The sequence below is a fragment of the Hippoglossus hippoglossus genome, chromosome 13, assembly GCF_009819705.1.
Source record: "Hippoglossus hippoglossus isolate fHipHip1 chromosome 13, fHipHip1.pri, whole genome shotgun sequence".
NCBI lineage: Eukaryota > Metazoa > Chordata > Actinopteri > Pleuronectiformes > Pleuronectidae > Hippoglossus > Hippoglossus hippoglossus.
In genome coordinates, this window is record NC_047163.1 from 23,835,683 (window position 1) to 23,853,283 (window position 17,601).

The 17,601-nt window shown below is 41.9% G+C and overlaps 2 protein-coding genes across 4 annotated transcripts in view; both read left to right on the forward strand.

Annotated features, from left to right (window-relative positions):
• Window positions 1-35: 35 nt before the first annotated feature.
• Window positions 36-16,505, forward strand: LOC117772755 (uncharacterized protein DDB_G0288629-like). 2 transcript variants are annotated; one of them, XR_004615832.1, is made up of 5 exons: window positions 36-173; window positions 359-450; window positions 1,037-1,294; window positions 2,049-2,124; window positions 16,452-16,505. XR_004615832.1 is itself a non-coding variant. In XM_034604182.1 (4 exons), the coding sequence occupies exons 1-4, from the start codon at window positions 152-154 to the stop codon at window positions 2,052-2,054; spliced, it is 378 nt and encodes a 125-aa protein (XP_034460073.1). In that variant the 5' UTR covers window positions 36-151; the 3' UTR covers window positions 2,055-2,254. The 2 variants fall into 2 exon arrangements, 1 of the variants encoding a protein (XP_034460073.1); XM_034604182.1 differs by lacking the exon at window positions 16,452-16,505 and having other exon boundaries at window positions 2,049-2,254.
• Window positions 8,745-17,601, forward strand: part of igsf11 (immunoglobulin superfamily member 11) — a 107,298-nt gene continuing 98,441 nt past the window's right edge. Inside the window, exon 1 of one of the 2 annotated variants that reach the window (XM_034604179.1) lies at window positions 8,745-9,350. In XM_034604179.1, the coding sequence (XP_034460070.1) occupies window positions 9,290-9,350 (61 nt within the window). In that variant the 5' untranslated portion in view covers window positions 8,745-9,289. The remainder of the gene's footprint in view (window positions 9,351-17,601) is intronic. The other variant, XM_034604180.1, reaches the window with a different exon arrangement.

The window sequence follows — 17,601 nt, forward strand, 5'->3', positions numbered from 1 at the left end:
GAACGCAGCTCCTCTGCAGAAAAAGGTGAAGCTGGGTGGGGGGGGCGTGGCTCGGCTGGATCACGTGTTGCAGGTGCAGCCATCATGTATTTGAGAGGAAAGCAGCCTGTCAGTCACTTTGCGGTTTGTTTGGAACGGAACACGAGCAAGAATGAGTTTCGATCTGTCGTCAGGTGAGTTCGCACTTTAATCCACTTTCATTTGTTAATTTGAAACCGTCACAGGTCGTTCCGTGACTGCACGTGGCAGCAGCTAAAGGAATAAACAAAAAGTGTATTTGATGTGCAGCTTCACTTTACTTTACTCTGGGTGACCCTTTAATTCTAACTTGAATCGGCTCTCTGTGTCTGTTCTGCAGCTGTGGGCGATAAGGAGGAGGTGGTGCAGAGTGAGGAGGCTCAAAAGGATGAGTTCAGTTTTCCCTGGAGCAAGAAGAAGGACGGTGACAAGGAAAAGGTAGGAGCCTTGTGTGTGTGTACATCAACATAAGTTGTCAATAATTATCGCAATATAATTGTCATGGATAGCTGTGCAGTAAAAAGTATGTGGATTTCCTGTGCATTGTGCAAACACAGCGATGAGGTATAACACTGAATTGTTCTGCCTCAGGTTTGGTGTTTGTCTTTCTCTGTCCATTAAAAGATCGTTTAAATCCACAACTTTTACCCGGGAGTTAAAATAATAGAAAGTATCGTGTAAAGGAAAAACTATCGTGATAATTGTCGACTTCGACTGATATGAAAATGATTATCATGATATATTTTCTGGCCATATTGTCCATCCCTGAGTTTAAGAACTTTTTCAGGTACTGACATATGGTTAATCTTTCTCTGGCTAGCTTTGAAAAAACTTATTGAATTAACTATTGTTTTAAGAACGTTGTCCCCTTTTTAAATCTGGATTTTGGCTGATGGCTCTTAATTCTTTTAATTGTTAGTTATGATCACTGGGCCCAAAATCAACCCTTAGGAGATAACACACTCAATTGTAGATCTTCCCGTGGTCAACTTTTGCCCTTTTTTATTTTTATCTCTAGGGTGGCAAGGAAAAGGGCTGCAGCAAGGACAAGAGTGACAGCAAGTCTAGCAAGGACAGCAAGGACAAGAGTGGCAGCAAGTCTAGCAAGTCTGGCAAGGACAAGAGTGACAGCAAGTCTGGCAAGGACAAGAGTGGCTGCAAGTCAAAGGACGGACACGAGAAGAAGCAAAAGAAAGAGCACAAAGATGGAGAGAAACATGGCTCCTCATCATCCTCCTCTTCATCATCATCATCAAACTCCTCCAGCAGCGATGAGGTGAGTCATATGCTGCACTTTTAAAGGTCAAAGTTTCCATTCGTCACCACATGCTTTTCTTGACTGTTTTAGTGCTGCTTCATTTTGTTGGTTGTAGCTCAATAAAATGCAGCTCGACAGGTAACGCAGCTGTCACGCCTTGTTTCAAAGGTTGACTGCCTAATAGTCAGTGGTGTGTTCACTTGTGTGGAACATCCACACAAACAGGTCTGACCAGCACCTCCTGTTTTCACCCGGCATGCCACACCACACCCTCTGTCTGTCTGTGTGTGTGTGTGTGTGTGTGTGTGTGTGTGTGTGTGTGTGTGTGTGTGTGTGTGTGTGTGTGTGTGTGTGTGTGTGTGTGTGTGTGTGTGTGTGTGTGTGTGTGTGTGTGTGTGTGTGTGTGTGTCATTTATGGCTCATTCTGTCGTCAAGAGACTCCGTCCCTGTTTTACCTGCAAATGACGGAAGGGGAGAAGAGAAGCGACAGAGTTCAGCCCCACCTCCCTCAGATAAGAGAGTCGTAAAAGAGCTGTTGTTGTTCAATCACTTCAATGGACGAGAACACGCTGCTCTCAGACCTGCTCTAAGACTTCACGACATTCCTCCTCCACAAAAAAAAGGAACAAAACCCAGTGCTTGTTACGGCTCATGCTGCTGCAGAAATGATTCATACATTAAAGATAGAGAAGGAGCTGTGGCTCTTAAGATGTCCTTTAATAAATCATGTCTCCTTTCTGCAGTAACAGCATTGTCCTTTTTGTCATTTCAGGACTGATGCTTCCTGGGGGACAGGGCTGCTCTGTTAGTCTCTTATCATGTCGTCTATTGACAAAATGAGAGTGTGTGTGTGTTTGAGGGTACAGTAGCATCAACTGTCCTTCTCGTCCCAGCACTGGTGTCACAGAAACATCATGGTCTTGTGTAAACGAAGGTGCCAATTCCTAGAAGTAAATGTTCTGACGACAAACAAAACGACTCCGGGTGTTTTTTGGTCTTTTTTCTCTCCGTAAAATTCTCCTGTCAAGTAAAAGTGTCTTTTCTTGTCTTCACCACTAGATGTCAGCGTTTTCTATTATAAGGTGTCCCAAGTATATGATTGAAGAAAGTTTATTTTTAGGATTTCTTTTTTTACAATACAAAAGAAATGACAGACACTTAATAAACATGATAAAAGGGACATTTTCAAACAGGTTGTAGATGCAGACATGTATCAAGCTTGTTGAAATGATAAAAAATTTAAAGTATGTTCTACTCTTCAACTAAAAGAATGGATAAACAAAAGGAACTTGTTTATTGTTAACCATTTGAAAAATAATTTTTCATTTTTGGCATTTTTGCTTTCTGGCATTGCTTGTTGCTTCATATCTCATATCTCTCAAATCTGTACAACTATAAGCTTTGTTATTGTAAGTCAACAAACCATAATAAACAAAAGTACAGAAATTGTGTTTATAAATAGAGAAAAAATAATCATCCCATTTTCTCCTGCCACTCTCTGTTGCCATTGTGCGTGATCAACATGTTTTCCACCGCATGTCATTAAATGGAATAATGTAGCAACATGATGAGGTAGAAGACAGAGGCCGAGGCTTTCTGTTGCAAAAAGAACAAATGTTCTAGCTGTTGTGGTTTTTATTTTAGATCAAATTGAACAGGATCATGCAAACAACAATCTCTCACTGGAAGTCAGGGCCCCCCCCCACGTCACTGTTCATAGAGGATTAAACTGGAAAACCTTGTTCCTCGGTGACAGATGACAATCGGCATCGTTCTTATTTTGACCTGAAGTGATGCTGTCAACAGGTGACAATGGACCTGAAGGAAGTATTCAGATGATTTACTTCAGTTAATACAACAATCACAGTGTAAAAATCCTCCAATGACAATCCCCTGTGGGCATCTCTTAACCGGCTGCAGGGGCTTGTTTAAAATCTAAGATAAAAACCATACATTTCTGTATTTTCACGGTGGCTGAGAGAGCTCAATGCACTGCAATTGCAAGGAAGTCACAACACAAGCAAACTTCGAAAACATCTTCATCAATTTGTGAAGTTATTGAAGTCTGCTACTCGTCAGTGGTGATGGAACTTCACAAACCTTTGAACTACAGCCAGGTTCATCACTTTTTTTGGTCCCCTGGAAACATCTCCTTTGTGGTTTTCGCAGTTTTGCAGCGCATGTGTCGTCAATTTGATAAAGTTGTTTTCTTAATTTGCAAGTGTTTATTCTATTTGCATGTGTTTTCTTAATTTGCAGTGCGTTGAGCTCTCTCAACGTAGTATTCAATCCTTTGGCAGCAGAAAGCCAAGAGCTCTGTGTTCCACCTCATTGAGTTACACACTCATGAAGACCAGAGTCATATCTAGAAAATCAAGAATGTACATGGTTCAAATAACCTGTGAAGTATTAAGAAATATTATGTTTTTTATGCTAAGACATATTTTGGTGTATTTTGGCTACATTTTGGTGAAAAAAAGGGTTTTGTAGTTTTTAATTTAGAACACAATTTCAGTACTTTTATGATTTATACCCTGCTAGTTTATGTTGTTCAGAGTGTGGTGATATGAAGCATTTTAAGATTCTCCATGACGTCAAATGACTGCAACTTCAATGTAGTCACTGACAGACCATTTCCATTCCAGAGTGCAACGGGTTAGAGTTCTGCATTTAAATTGTAATATAAGTAAAGAGCACTGATGTAATGTTAGTGAAATATGTATAATATAAAGTAAAAGTACTCATTATGCAGAAGGAGCCTGTTTAGGGTTATATTATAGTTTTCTCATGTATAAGCAGCATCTTAATGTTGGTTTATAAAAAATATGAAATGAATGAGGTAATACATTATATATCTGTGATTTGCAGATTAACTAGTGACCATTTTAGTGAGATAATGTGAAGAGTACAACATTTACCTGTGGCACAAGAGGTAGAGAGGGTCGCCCATAGATGGTCAGTGGCTCGATCCCCGGCTCCTCCAGTCTGCAAGATACTGAGGGCTGTGCTGACAGTGTAGGTGTGTGGTAGAAAAAGTAACTGTGAATGGTTGTGAAGCGCTTTATCAATACAGTCCATTAACCATATTAAGCAGCGTCGAAATAACTCAAGCACTAATGCCTAAATATTTCACTCATGTACAATGAGAAAGTAAAAAACACAGTAAAAGTACAGTAAATGAATGTTAATTAATATTCCATGTCTGACATTGACATACTCTGACCTGAAATTATAAAAAACTGTAGCTTCTCAACACACGGTCCGACGGCTCAGACAACTTCTCCGTTTACCTGACATCAATATTCCAGTTATTGTGAACTGCAGCCGGGGCTGTCAGCAGAAGAGAATTACAACATTAAGCATCGAGGATCTCCTTCAGGTCTTTTGAATCTTTTATGGGGTGCAGAAGAAGAAAAATGAAGCAGTCTCAGAAGGGAATCAATAATAAATCAAGCATGCATCTTTCGGTGGCTGCTGGAGAAACCCAATTTAACCCATCCATCATGTTCAAAGCCTTCTGTTATTTAACCTGTGAGGGAATATTGAAGGGAGGAATCAGTGGGCGAGGTACGAGAGCGTGTTCTTGATGTATTGATGTGGTCAAATGAAACATGCACGAGGTTCCATTTGGGCCAAAAGTGTGCGTCTCTTTTCAGAGCAGCATGTGTTTCATCCATCTGACATATCCCTCATGGAGCATGTGGCTCTGTGAACTGCGTCTGTTTGATTTGGTCTTGCTTCTGCCACCTGACTGGCTGCATCACTGGTTTAGGCACAGGCAGTTGCAATCACCAGCTCTTTTAAAATTCTACTAATAAATGCAGAAATCTGTCTGTTCTATGATTTCCTCGACAACCTCTATTCCAGTCGACTTCAGACTTGGCCAGGATGTTCCTGGTGACCAGAGGAGGTGCAGTGTCCAGACTCCAACCCCCTAACGCTCCATTTACTTTAAGCAGCACCGGCTGTTTCCTTGTAAAGACGTTTGAGATCCAACACTTTTATGATGTCCCTGATGTCGTCGGTGAATTGTCAGTTTACCACAAGGTTTTGCAACATGCTTACAGGCCTACAGTCACTAGTCAAGTGCTATAAAATCCTTGGCACAAAGAAAATCTCAAAAGTCTCCCTCCGGCAGCCTAATACACCCCTCAAAATTATATATTCAAAAGTTTTGTCATGAAATAATTCCCCTCGTGGCCCCAGAGAGCAAACAGATGAGGGCCACTTCAGGCTATGAGGCAACACGTCCGTCCTTCTCGTGGTCTGAACAAAATGGATGGGAGCCTAAAGCTGTCCACTATTAAAACAAAATATTCCAAGACAAATATACAGTGCTCTCAGCAAGGTGTAATCTGGAGGGAACCTAAAGTGCCAGATGTGGGATGTGGGCCAAATCTGGGCCCAAACTCTTTTCCTATGTGGGTTAAATTGGCTCAAATGTAATTTCCTCCACCCGCAAGATGACAGGATTGGTTCCTTAGGTACGTGACATCACAAACCCTTGCTGTCTGAATCTGTCTTTTAGTTTTTTTTTGTCAAACTGTTATTTGTTTACTGCAGTGTGTGGGCCCGGTTATACTGAAACGTGAATGTTTCAGTCTCTCAATCTCTGCGTGCGAGGAGGCGAACAAAAACCCTAACTCCACTTACTGTGGCAAATCACATCATGGCTTAATCTGGAGTTTAACTTTGGTGAACGTTGACCCATAATTTTCATTTTGCATGGGTGTATGTGTGCCCTTAAGGAAGAAACACTCAGCTATGGCGTTGAGCTCATTTCTTTCAAAATGCGTCTTTCATCACATAAAAGGTGCAAGGGGGACATATTTAGGGGGACAAATGCCCAAAAACGTTTTGGCGCGATATCCTCAGTTGTGAGAATTTGCAGCTTTTCTGTCTCATGTGATATTAAATAGAGTTTGAACTGTGGAGTCTCAGATTAAACATGCAATTTCAAGATATAACATTTGGCTGTGGGTTAACAAAACCTCACACATGTAAGTTTTAAAGCTGAAGTACCGGCAGCATTCTACAGCCGACAGCGGCTGAAGCTTTAAATGCATTGCACCATTAAAGCCAGTGTTCTCTTGGGTGACACCAGTACTTCAGGTAAAACACCAAACACCCTGCACCCCTCTCTGCACCTCTCACCTGCACCTGGTGTTGAGGTAAGAAAAAAGTTGCATGACCTTTTCAGAACGGGAGCTGAGGGGGGAAGTGATGAAAGTCGGACAGAAAGAGAGACAGTGTGAATTTAGGGCTTTTGGTAAATCCTTAAGATTCCCTAACGTCTCTGAATTCCCACCAACAGCTTTGGGACAGAGTGAAGGATGGAGCTATGGACTGATGGATAGAGGGATGTAGAGGGCACTGACACCATCGTGTCTTTCCCTTGGATTTCTTAGCTTTCTCGATGATTAATAAAACAAATTGGGGCAAGAAAAAAAGTTAGTTCATTAGTTGTGTTTTTATGAGTTTTTGAGTCACATACCTGTGTGTGGAGTCCTGAGGTGAGCGTGGTGTGATCAGAGGGATGAGAGGAGCTGGTTTTGACGCAGTCTCCACCACTGCTTCTTTTAATCAAGTGGAGCCTTCAGCATAGAGCTGTGAGTTTTCATCCTGCTGAGCTTTACTGAAAGTGAAAACGTCTTTTAATTAGTCTTCCACAACAGAATATTTATAGATTTTTATAGGTGACACTGATGGTGAAAGACTTGGAGCAAGTGAAGAACTCACCTGAATGAAAGTCTCCTCTGTGCTGCAGCAACTTGATGAGCCTCGGTTGAATATATGAGTTCAATAAAACGGAGAAGATTCTTTTTCTAATGTACAAGTGGACAGTCAAACCAAAAACGTGAGAGTACAATAGAAGCATTTCAGTGTTAAACCAAATTGGAGCCGTTTAGGTCACTATTAGTCATGTATTATTATTCTTATCAACATTAATAATAATAATAATAATAATTCCAATAATACTAGAGCGGCTCCAGAGTGCGATATTATTATTATTATTATTATATAAGTCAAACACAATATTAAAGGTATTAAAAGGTGTATTAGTAACAAATTCCCTGACACATCGAAAATATTACTTAATGTGTAGACTACTGTAAATTGTTAAGTGTCATGAGTCTATGGGGCTTAATGGCAGCCATTCATTTTACTTATTCTATTGTAATCTATCGGTCGTTCAGTGGACGCACCGCAGGAGGGCATGCACGTCGCTCTCTCTCTCTCTCTCTCTCTCTCTCTCTCTCTCTCTCTCTCTCTCTCTCTCTCTCTCTCTCTCTCTCTCTCTCTCTCTCTCTCTCTCTCTCTCTCTCTCTGTGGCGTCAGCGGTATCCTAGCAACAGCCCGGCTCGAGCTCAGCTCTATCATCCGCCGCTGAGCGGTGTCGTCAAGCCGCGTTCACGCGCTCAGACTAAAACAGGAAGCCATCTTGATTTCTCTAGCCTACAAATTAAAAGCAGATTGAATTCAGGAAAGTTCACCTGTAGCTTCATCCTGGGAGGCTGTCTTGAATGAGCTGTCATCCAGCGATAAGTATGGGACCAGGCCTTTTCCATGGGAGCAGATTATACATGTAAGTAAAGTGGTATTTTGTGACATTGGAGTGGAGGAGAATCACTTCTCCATTTTATGCAACAAATATGAGCATTTGTGTGCGTTTTGCTTTTATTTATCTCACAATACCTGTAGAACACCCACAAGACATTTCTCAGAGGTTACAACAGCCCACATAAACTATTCAGTGTGAAGGTCTAGTTTCTGGTGCACGGAATGTCCAAACCATTAAATCCACGTTCTGCTGATCTGATGTTATTACATTTACAGAATACAGTATTTAAAGTATGCATCTTAAACATCAATATTAAAGGTTACAAATCTACAAATATTTTTTTGTAGGGAGAATCATTTCAAGCTGATGGTTGTTCAGGGAAATCAACTTCACAAATATTTTTTAAACTTATAAACTGTTTTATTCAGATGGAATAAAAACTAGTGACATATATGAGAAAACATGAGTTTTATCATGAGAAATATCGAATGGCTCAGATTTTGCCAAGAAGGCCAATTGGATATTATGTTTCACTTTATTGGGAAAAAAAACGTGGCATTTCATGGAGGATATTCACACTGAAATGTATTTTTAGGCGGACACAAAATATTTAATTTAGATGTTTTCCATTGTGATGATATTTCTTTCTAAAATTATTTTCTTTTTATTATGTTGTTTTTCACATTTCCTTAGTCTTTTGTGTGTTGTATTTGAATACAGGAAAGTGCGGGGGAAGTGCACATGTGTGACATATTAGAGGAAGTGCTTCACTGACCTTTCACCCTTTGCCACCTCGTGACAACGCTGTTGTCCAAACTATAATCCGCTCTGTCCCATTTACGCATCACCTCCACTTTTTTATTTATTTTGAAAGCCTTCAGTCGGAAGTGCAGTTATTCCCTCCGCTGTGTGACTTTGCTCGCGGCTCCGCTCAGCTCCCCGCGGCAGAGCAGACAAGAAACCATGGAGCGCAACAAGACGTGTTGGAGAGTGTCGCTGAGCGCACGGGAGAAGTGCCAGCTCCTGCTCCGTGCCTAAACTCACTTTCTCGACTGTGGGAACATCTTCCTTCACCAGCGGGCGCGCACGGTGCGGTTTCTCCATCCAAGCGTGCGTAAAGTGACAGGAGAGGTGCAGAGAATTTAAAACAACAGTTTGGAGTGACCAAAGAGCGCAGGAGCGAAGGAGGAGAAGAACTAGAAGCGCCCGAAGGAGAGAGACGAGTGGCCGGCGGCGGTTAGCAATGCTCTGCGTGTTCTACTCTTTGTGCTTTTCTCGCTGTTTCTGGAAAATGTGGTGCGTAAAAACCCGCTGATTGCTTTCATGTCCGACGCCATTAGAAGGAGCGGTGACTTTTCTTGAAGTAAACTGTGAAGAGGAGCTGTGATTCGACAAGGAGAAGAAGGACCTGGGCTCCAAACCGAGAGCGAGTCCCTGAACAGTTACGAACCATGGTGAAGTTTCACAACTCGGACCTATGGATAGCCTGGCTGGTCATCTTCTGCATGGAGGGTAAGTTCATCCACCTCTGGGAACTTCAGTCTACTTCATCCAAGCTGTACGCAGCTCGCACCTTGTACACTCACCACCCCGCAATAATAATAATGATAATATTAATAATAATGATGATAATAGGTTTGAGGGAGAGGGCTTACAGTCTGAATCACGTGGACACATCATCATTACAAATCATCTGCATCAGTATTGCAAAAACAGATGTATCTGGATTTAAATTGTGCCACGGGGGCTCAACCTCTCCTCTCCAGGAGCGCGTGCCACCCCCCCCCCCCCCCCCCCCCCCTCCCTTCTTAATACTGTATGTTTGGATCAAGCTTATAAATCCCCGGCATTTCCATCACAAAAAACTAAAGCACAGATTTAGACTCCTTTTTTTTCTTCCTCAGTATTCCAGTCACCGTGGCATCTACCCCCCCCCCCCCCCCCCCGAAAAAGCACTTTGGGATTGTGCGCGTCTCATCCATAATGCGCTCTGCCGACTGATACTACTTTTGCTTTTGCGCGTCTTACACAACACAGATTGCTGCTTTATTTAAGAAAAAACGAGAGTGATTCACTTTAAACGTGGCACAGGAGCGGGAGAGTGTGTGTTTTGAAATAGAAACGGAGCAGACGGTGCAGGGTGGCGCTGCGTAATCCGCCCGATTAACGAAACGCACGGTGGCCAGGCGGCACAGGAGAGAGGAACACAAATCACTGTATATTCCTACAATTGTTCTATGGGGAAATTGTGCTGTGTGTGCACGTGCATGTGTGTGTTACACTAAATGGCAAAGTTCATTGTCCTTGTGTAAAGGGCTGTAGGATGGGGCATTCAAATATATCAAGATAAAAATGTTCATGTGGGACTATCGATAATTAACACGATACATTTCATATTATCATTATCTGTACAGTTTAACGACTAAAGTGAAGGTTGTGGTTTTGAACTTAAACTTGAACTAAAACTTTACAAACCTGAGGAACATCAGTTCAGCCTTATAGCTCTTCGCTGTACTTAATATATATAGATTTATATTGAACCTGTTATTTCGCTATTGATGGAAATATTGCCACAAATATTGACCATGCATTAATTTCCACTTATTACAATGGCCTTATTGTTATTTTTGTTTTAGCAATACAAAAATGTTTCCATTGAGAGTGCATGTAAGTTTAGTGAGTTTTGCCATAGGTTGTATACCATAATATTGTAGTATTATATAAGTTATATATCTGTTTCCTGTATTTCAGAGAAAGAAGTTTGAGCAGAAAAGATGAATCGGTGCTAATGACTGAATGAGCATCATTAGTGAATGTATTCAAGCAAATATGATGCAGGCTAATAAATGATGATGGTTCAAATATATTATGGGATTGATAAATAGCTGTGTGTTGACAATAAATCAGCTTGTGTTTGAAATACTTCAACTCTCATAGAATATTTCATGAAAATAAAAATGCTAGAAAACACAGTCTCCCCATTGAGCCTCCTGTCAGGACAAGAAAAGCATTTCCACTGAACCATGCAGACAAATACACACACACACACCTACACACACCCGGGCCTGACATGTCAATTTGGACAGAACAATTGTGCAAGATTGAATTTAGAGCCAGATTGCCCAGGTGTTTCACTCCGCTGCTCACTTGTTTAGCTGTGTACGTCTGCGCTGAGTGGACGGACGGTGTCTTGTCAGCTTTACTCAGGCTTACACACGTACACGTATGTGCAACAACATGATTTGATTTTCCGTCCGTCTGCCCTTTGCAAAATGGCTCGAAATGAAAGCAGTAGATGGTGGCCATCCCGTCCTTCTCCCCCCCAAAGTGATCAAATGTCTACCCAGTTTATTGCCTCGCTTATTGCAGTGAGGGAAGAAGCTTCATGACTACAAATGACTTTACTGTAGGAGAACAAACAAGCATGTGTGAGCTGAGCGGCTCCATTAACAAGAGAAGCTGCGTGCGTTCCTTCTCTGGACAGTTTCTCTTCCCTCCCCTTGCGTCTTGGTGGGGAGCTGCCAGTGTTTCTATAAATAAATTCTGATGCAGCAAACTCGGTATTGATTGTGGTTGCTTGTTTTGGCTGTGTGTACTGACCTCCACTTTTTGCATGTCAGACATTGTCACCGGATTGATCTGATCTGTTCATTATGCTCACAGTCCGGCTTGTTCCACTCAGATTTTTCCGTGTCTTTTTGGCTTGAATGTGATGTACATGCCGTCCAGTGTGTGTTTGTACCCGTGGATTTGATGTAAACGTTGGATACAAGTTTTGAAAAGCAGAAATCTGTGAGCAAATGCAAGAAGAGGAAGTGAACTTCACAGTGGGCAGGTGTCAGCCGTGGTCAAGTACTTTCAGCATTTGTCAAAGGACGTGTCATGTTCTCCTCCACCCCTGTTACACATAGATAGTGTATGTGTTTATTTAAAAGGGACAATGCACATTAATTAAAATGCGTCCTTGTTTCCAACATGTAAATGGGCCAGATTTAGAACTCAGGCTAGTTTACATGTTGCAGTGCCTGCAGTTTGATTGGTAGAAATCATACAAATCAGAAATAGACATAAAAACACGAAAGTGCACTGACACAAACATGGAAAGAAAAACACAAATGACCAGTAAAAAAATATATATACCAGCACAGAGCCGCTCGGTCCACGAAGCCCCCTATTTAACGATCCACCGCCAACAACCCTCTGGGGTGTGGTGGGGACCGATGGGGAGGTCTAATCAATTCAGTAAATTAAAGTCAAGCAGAGGAGGAGGTGGTGGTGGCTCTGAACTTTTCAACTGCACTTGTTTGTTTTGGTTGTTTGCATAATAACGTCCTATAGAACAAGTTGCCTACAGAGGAATGTTCAGATTGGCCCCGCAGGCTTCCATCCCGCTGTTTGAGATGAGGAGTCCATCGAGGGATGAGGAACGCTGGAGCATCACAAAAGAAGGACGACGTGGAGTTTTCTCCAGCTCATTGACATTCAGGGCATTCGTGTCTGCATCAAAGCTGAACTTAGACCAGTTCCCTTCTGCGCTCTCTCTGAGTCTCTGCGCAAAGTCCCCGCTATGAAATTACAGAGTGAGCCGGCTCCGTTTGTTGTTCACACCGTCTCCTCTGCTAATTTGGCTGCTTTCACTTAAATCAACGAGTATGATTCACGTCACACAGTTGGTCCACAGTATCGGAGAGGATGTTTTTGGTGACTCAAAGACCGAAAGACATCCCGCTATTACGGTAAAAACTTGAAGAAGAACTTTATTGGCATTGCCCAAGCACAACAAAATGAAGAAAAGTGTCATCCACAAATCAAATTGTTCAAATTATTCCGGTTCCAAAGATTTACTAAGGAAAATATACAAATGTAAAAAATAAGTTGAGGAAACACAAGTCGAGGGTGCAAAGAGTATACAACAGAAGTACAGTTATTGATATGATAAATAATATGAATATTGCACATTGTATTTATGTGGTATGATAAATCTGACATAATGATCAACCCTGCACATCATATTTATGGACAAATAACATTATTTTAACATCTATATTCAATAATTAAATTCAACTTTAATTTGTATTGCACCAAATCACAACATACATTATCTGAAGGCACTTTACATATTAAGGTCGAGACCTTAAACATAGAGAACGAGCAAACTCTTGCTGACCGTGGAGAGAACAAACTTTTTAACAGGAAGAAACGTCGAGAAGAACCAGACTCGACGTGAGCAGCCATCCGCCTCGACCGGTTGGGGTGAGCGGTAACCATCATAACCACTTTTTACAAAAGACTGAGGGTCCAGTGAAAACTGCTAATCACTTTTATTAATGGCGTCAAAGCTGATGCTCAAGTACTTGGCTAGACAACAGAATATCAAGAGCCTTGAAAAGAGAAAATATGTTGAAGTGTTGAATTCAATATTTAAATATGATTCATGACACACAGTTGGTCCACAGTATCAGTGAGACCGGTACCAAGGAAAAAAATGGCCCTAAATTAGGTGGAAAAATGAGCAACAGATTCGTACCACCACTATTTCAACATCTATTTTTAATTACGTAGTATTACAAAGAACAAAAGGTCTAAAAAAAGGTGATAATCACCCAAATCCTGTCAACTCAGTTAGATTTTTTTTTTGCAGGTAGTTAAGAGTGAGAAGAATCACCAGAGCTTTGAATAGAGAAAAACATATTAAAGTGTCGGACAGAGCAGCGGGTCATTTAATCAGACTCTTGGTTTTTGTAACCCCAGGTGATCTTGCACATTTTTTAAATCATGTAATACACTGAGCATATAACTAGAACATGCATATGATGAAAAAAATCCTGTCTGTGTCAGTTTTATCTGATAAGTAGTGTTTTTCCTCTCCTCCGCCTGCCTGCCGCTAAAAAGGAGCAGCTGGAACAAGAGTGTTGGACAGATGGAACTTTCCACCTCGATTATTTTCCCCTCTAAAAATAACCTCTCAAAAAATTAAAAGACCTCTGGGACCGCTTGCAAAGTGCATGTGCGTGTGTATGTTTGAGCGACAGAGGCGCAGAGAACTTCAGACGACAGGGTCCTCAGATGATGGCGGCGGCGGCCATTCTGGGAGTGTGAATGAATAAATGATAGGCTGATATTTAGGGGGAGAGAGCGCAGCTTCCGCCTGGTCCCACGGTCTCTTAAGCACACATTAAACTAGGTCCCAGAGAGTCCACAGGCGGCTCAGCAACGCGGCGCTCGGCCAAGCATCTGGGGCGAAACATCTGATGTGGCCAGTTCACAGAGGTTTGGGGGTTTGGAGGTTTGGAGGTTTGGCGCTTTGAGATGGCGGGGCTGGTTGTACCTTTAATCAGGGTGGCGAATGAGGAAATCGTGAGTGAATCATGAGCGTGTAGGGAGCGGGGTGAGGCGGTTGATGCAGAAATGTGATCAGTTGTGTTTTTCTAACTGCATTTGGGTTAGATGATTAAAACGCGTGCTGGGGAAGTAGGGTGGCATTTATCATGGCATCAGCTCATCGGGATTATGTACAACTATATTAAAAAGTTTTATTTTAGGCCATGTGAGAAATTTAAGACTTAATATCAGGGATCAAAATCTGTGACGCAGTTCTGTAGTATGAGCAGCAGTGGTGGAGGACACATATAATGCAAATGAATAGACAAAAATGCACTCAAGGAAAAGTACCATAATAATGTTTCTATTTGAGATGAAGTAAGTAAGGACTTGCTTTTAAATATACTTAAAGTATTAAAAGTAAAAGCACTTGCAGAGTGTAGCCTATTCTCTAATGCAACGGTCCACTCCATCATTATGGCTGACTCCATTTCAGATGTTTCTTCACCAGTGATGATGCTGCTGCAAGAGGCGGGCTCTAATGTCACCTGTCTGCTCTGATTGGATCAATGGACCAATTCCCCTCTCATTATTGATTACATTAATAAATGTAAAAAGCAATTTGAACATGTCACGCAAATCATTGTATAATATAGTGGAGGAGAAAGTATCGATATTCACTGAAGTTCAGAGTACAGGTAAAAAGTATCTGAAGATGAATCTACAGAAGTTAAGGTACATGAACAAATGTGCTTATGTACAGTAATAAACTAAATGTAATTTGTTCCACCACACCACTGAGCAGCAGCAACAGTTTGGTCTGAACATGCTCGAGCCACGAGGCCATTCGCAGCATAACCTGTCTGTGGATCTGGGAAATTGCTCTGAGATGGTAAAGCCGACCTAAGTTAGAAAGAAGGAACCTCATAAACTTGGGGATCTTGTGAACCTTATAACACAAGGATGGAAAACTAATCACCATTTAAAAATATATATAGTTTGGGGGCTATTTATTGCCTTTAATGGATAGGACAGGGAGTAAGCTGTGAAGGGGGGACAGAGAGAGAGAGAGTGGGGGAGGACATGCATGAATGGCCGCGGGTCAGAATCAAACCCAGGCCTCTGCTGGTTGAGGCCTTGCCAGGTGAGCTATACACCGCCCCAAAAACTAATCACCATTGACTTGTAATAGTTCTTTGTATGTTTGGTGACAGGTGCTGAGGGGAAGATGTAGTGAGTCTACACATGCGTCATATCTCGGGTCCGTAACATACACTGTGACAGGTTGTGCCATACGGATGAGACTATCTTTTAGCTTGGCTGTCCTTTCAAGTGTGTGTGAGTGTCTGTGTGTGTGTGTGAGTGTGAAGAGCCCTGGGCTTATACATATTTAAAGCGGCTGTCTTCCTCATGTCGTGGCACCCTGAAGCTCCTCTCCTTCAAATGAGCAGTTTTGCTTTACTGGCTCCTGAGGTTTGAAGGGACCTTTGCTGACAGAACTCGCACATCACATCAGTAACTCACATTTAGCCCGGCTGATTAATAAAGATTCCGAAAAGCGTCACATGGTCACAAAAAAAGTTTTAGTTTGCGGTTTATCCACATGGCACATGTACGTAGACCTTAACTTCCCATGAGTGAATGTTCCAAAGGCCGAGCGTGAACAAAGAGGGTGGAAAAATCCTCCTCAGTCCAAAAGAGTCAGAGCAGAGTCATGAGTGTGAGTCAGCGCTCGCAACTCCTCACAAATTAGGTTTCTCCACAGACGATACTCTGACTGAATAATCCCTGTTTTGTTGCAGACTCTTGTAACATATCACATCAATAGCACAAAAATAACAAAGTTAGACCTGTGATCTCACTCTACATCTGTGTAACAGTTTTATTAACAGAAATCGTATTCAGGCAAAAAGTGGGTTACGTGCTTGGATCAATTTCCTGCACTTTGTACTTGAATGAAGGTCTTTCATCGGTTTGTATTCATCCCCCCAGTCCTGGGACAAATAGTGCCATTCTCTCCCGCTTTAAGGAACCCGCTCACACACTTTCATGCTGGAAACAATCCATGTTAATTGACTTGTATTTGACCAGACTCCTCCTACACCTTTCACTTCCCTGCCTGTGTGATATACTGTGGCTCTCAATAAGTGTCTGCCAAAGGGTCGTTAAGTTGATCTCTGGTATTACCAAGAATAGTTGCTGTGTTTATCATTGTAAGCCTTTACGAGCGCCGATCAATGACGAAGGAAATGCTCCTGTGCACACATTATTCCCACAGGTGTGTGTTAACAGGCATTCTGTGTGTGTGTGTGTGTGTGTGTGTGTGTGTGTGTGTGTGTGTGTGTGCGTGTGTGTCTTTTCCCCTGGCAAATAAATTACAGTGGATCCCAGAGGATCAAGGTTTCCCCCGGACTGTAATGACCTCATCAGTTTCATCCACCAATCGCAAATCTCCAGGTTTCCAGACAGTCAGATTGTCTTTTAGGTTCATTAAGCAGATCTGAGCTCTCTCCAGTGAGCTCACTGTGGAGATGAAAGAAACCTCACTTCAGTCTGTCCAGCTGTTCTGCATAGTGGGAAATCTGTGAACAGTCTTTCAACTCCTTCAGTGGAGCCTTTAGGAGACAAATTGAAAAATTGGCACATTTCAAAAACAGGGGGATAGCAATGAATAAAACCTCTTTTACACCGAAATGAGCGGGTATAAGCAGTTTTTTTTTAAATGTGGGTTCACCCACTAAAAAGGCAGATTGATTCCTTTGCTTTTGCCAGAACATAGTTTTCCTTTCTGCCATGTTTGACGTCCCAAATGCACCAGAGTTCAATGAATGTCATAACGTCACGCAATAGGTGCAGCGTCAGCTCCTAAGTGTTTAGCTGGATGTCATGTTTCCATCACTGCCGAGTTGGGAGTAGATCCGGAAGTGAATGCTGATTGTATTCATTCCTACTGCAGATAAAAGATGTTTGTAGGTGTTAGTGGTTTTTTTGACCAGTGGAAAAGAACAGAAAAACTACTTATAGCTATTTGACCAAGCAGACCTTAAGGTTTAGAGGTGATAACATCTGTTGGAAAGACAGAGACCCGACCAGGAGGAGAGAGACAGACAGACCTTATGAGGCTGTTGTAGCTTACCAAAAAAAAAAAGAAAAGTGAATTAGATTAGCCCTGTCTCTAGTTACATTATTAATTTGTTTCATAATTCATTTGTCATTGTGTGGAAAAATCACTATGGGAGGGTGCTGATGAGATGAGCTGCCTGAGGTGTTCCTCCAGTAGCCGGTCGTTTGAGAGTTGCTGATCTGACATAATATAAATTATATAATGAATTCAAACACCCTGAAAATGTCCTGGTCGGTCATGGTACAGGAAACACTGACAGCAAATAAAGTCCACCGCTGTGACTGGCGCACATGGCAAGACTCATATGAATTTTACTTC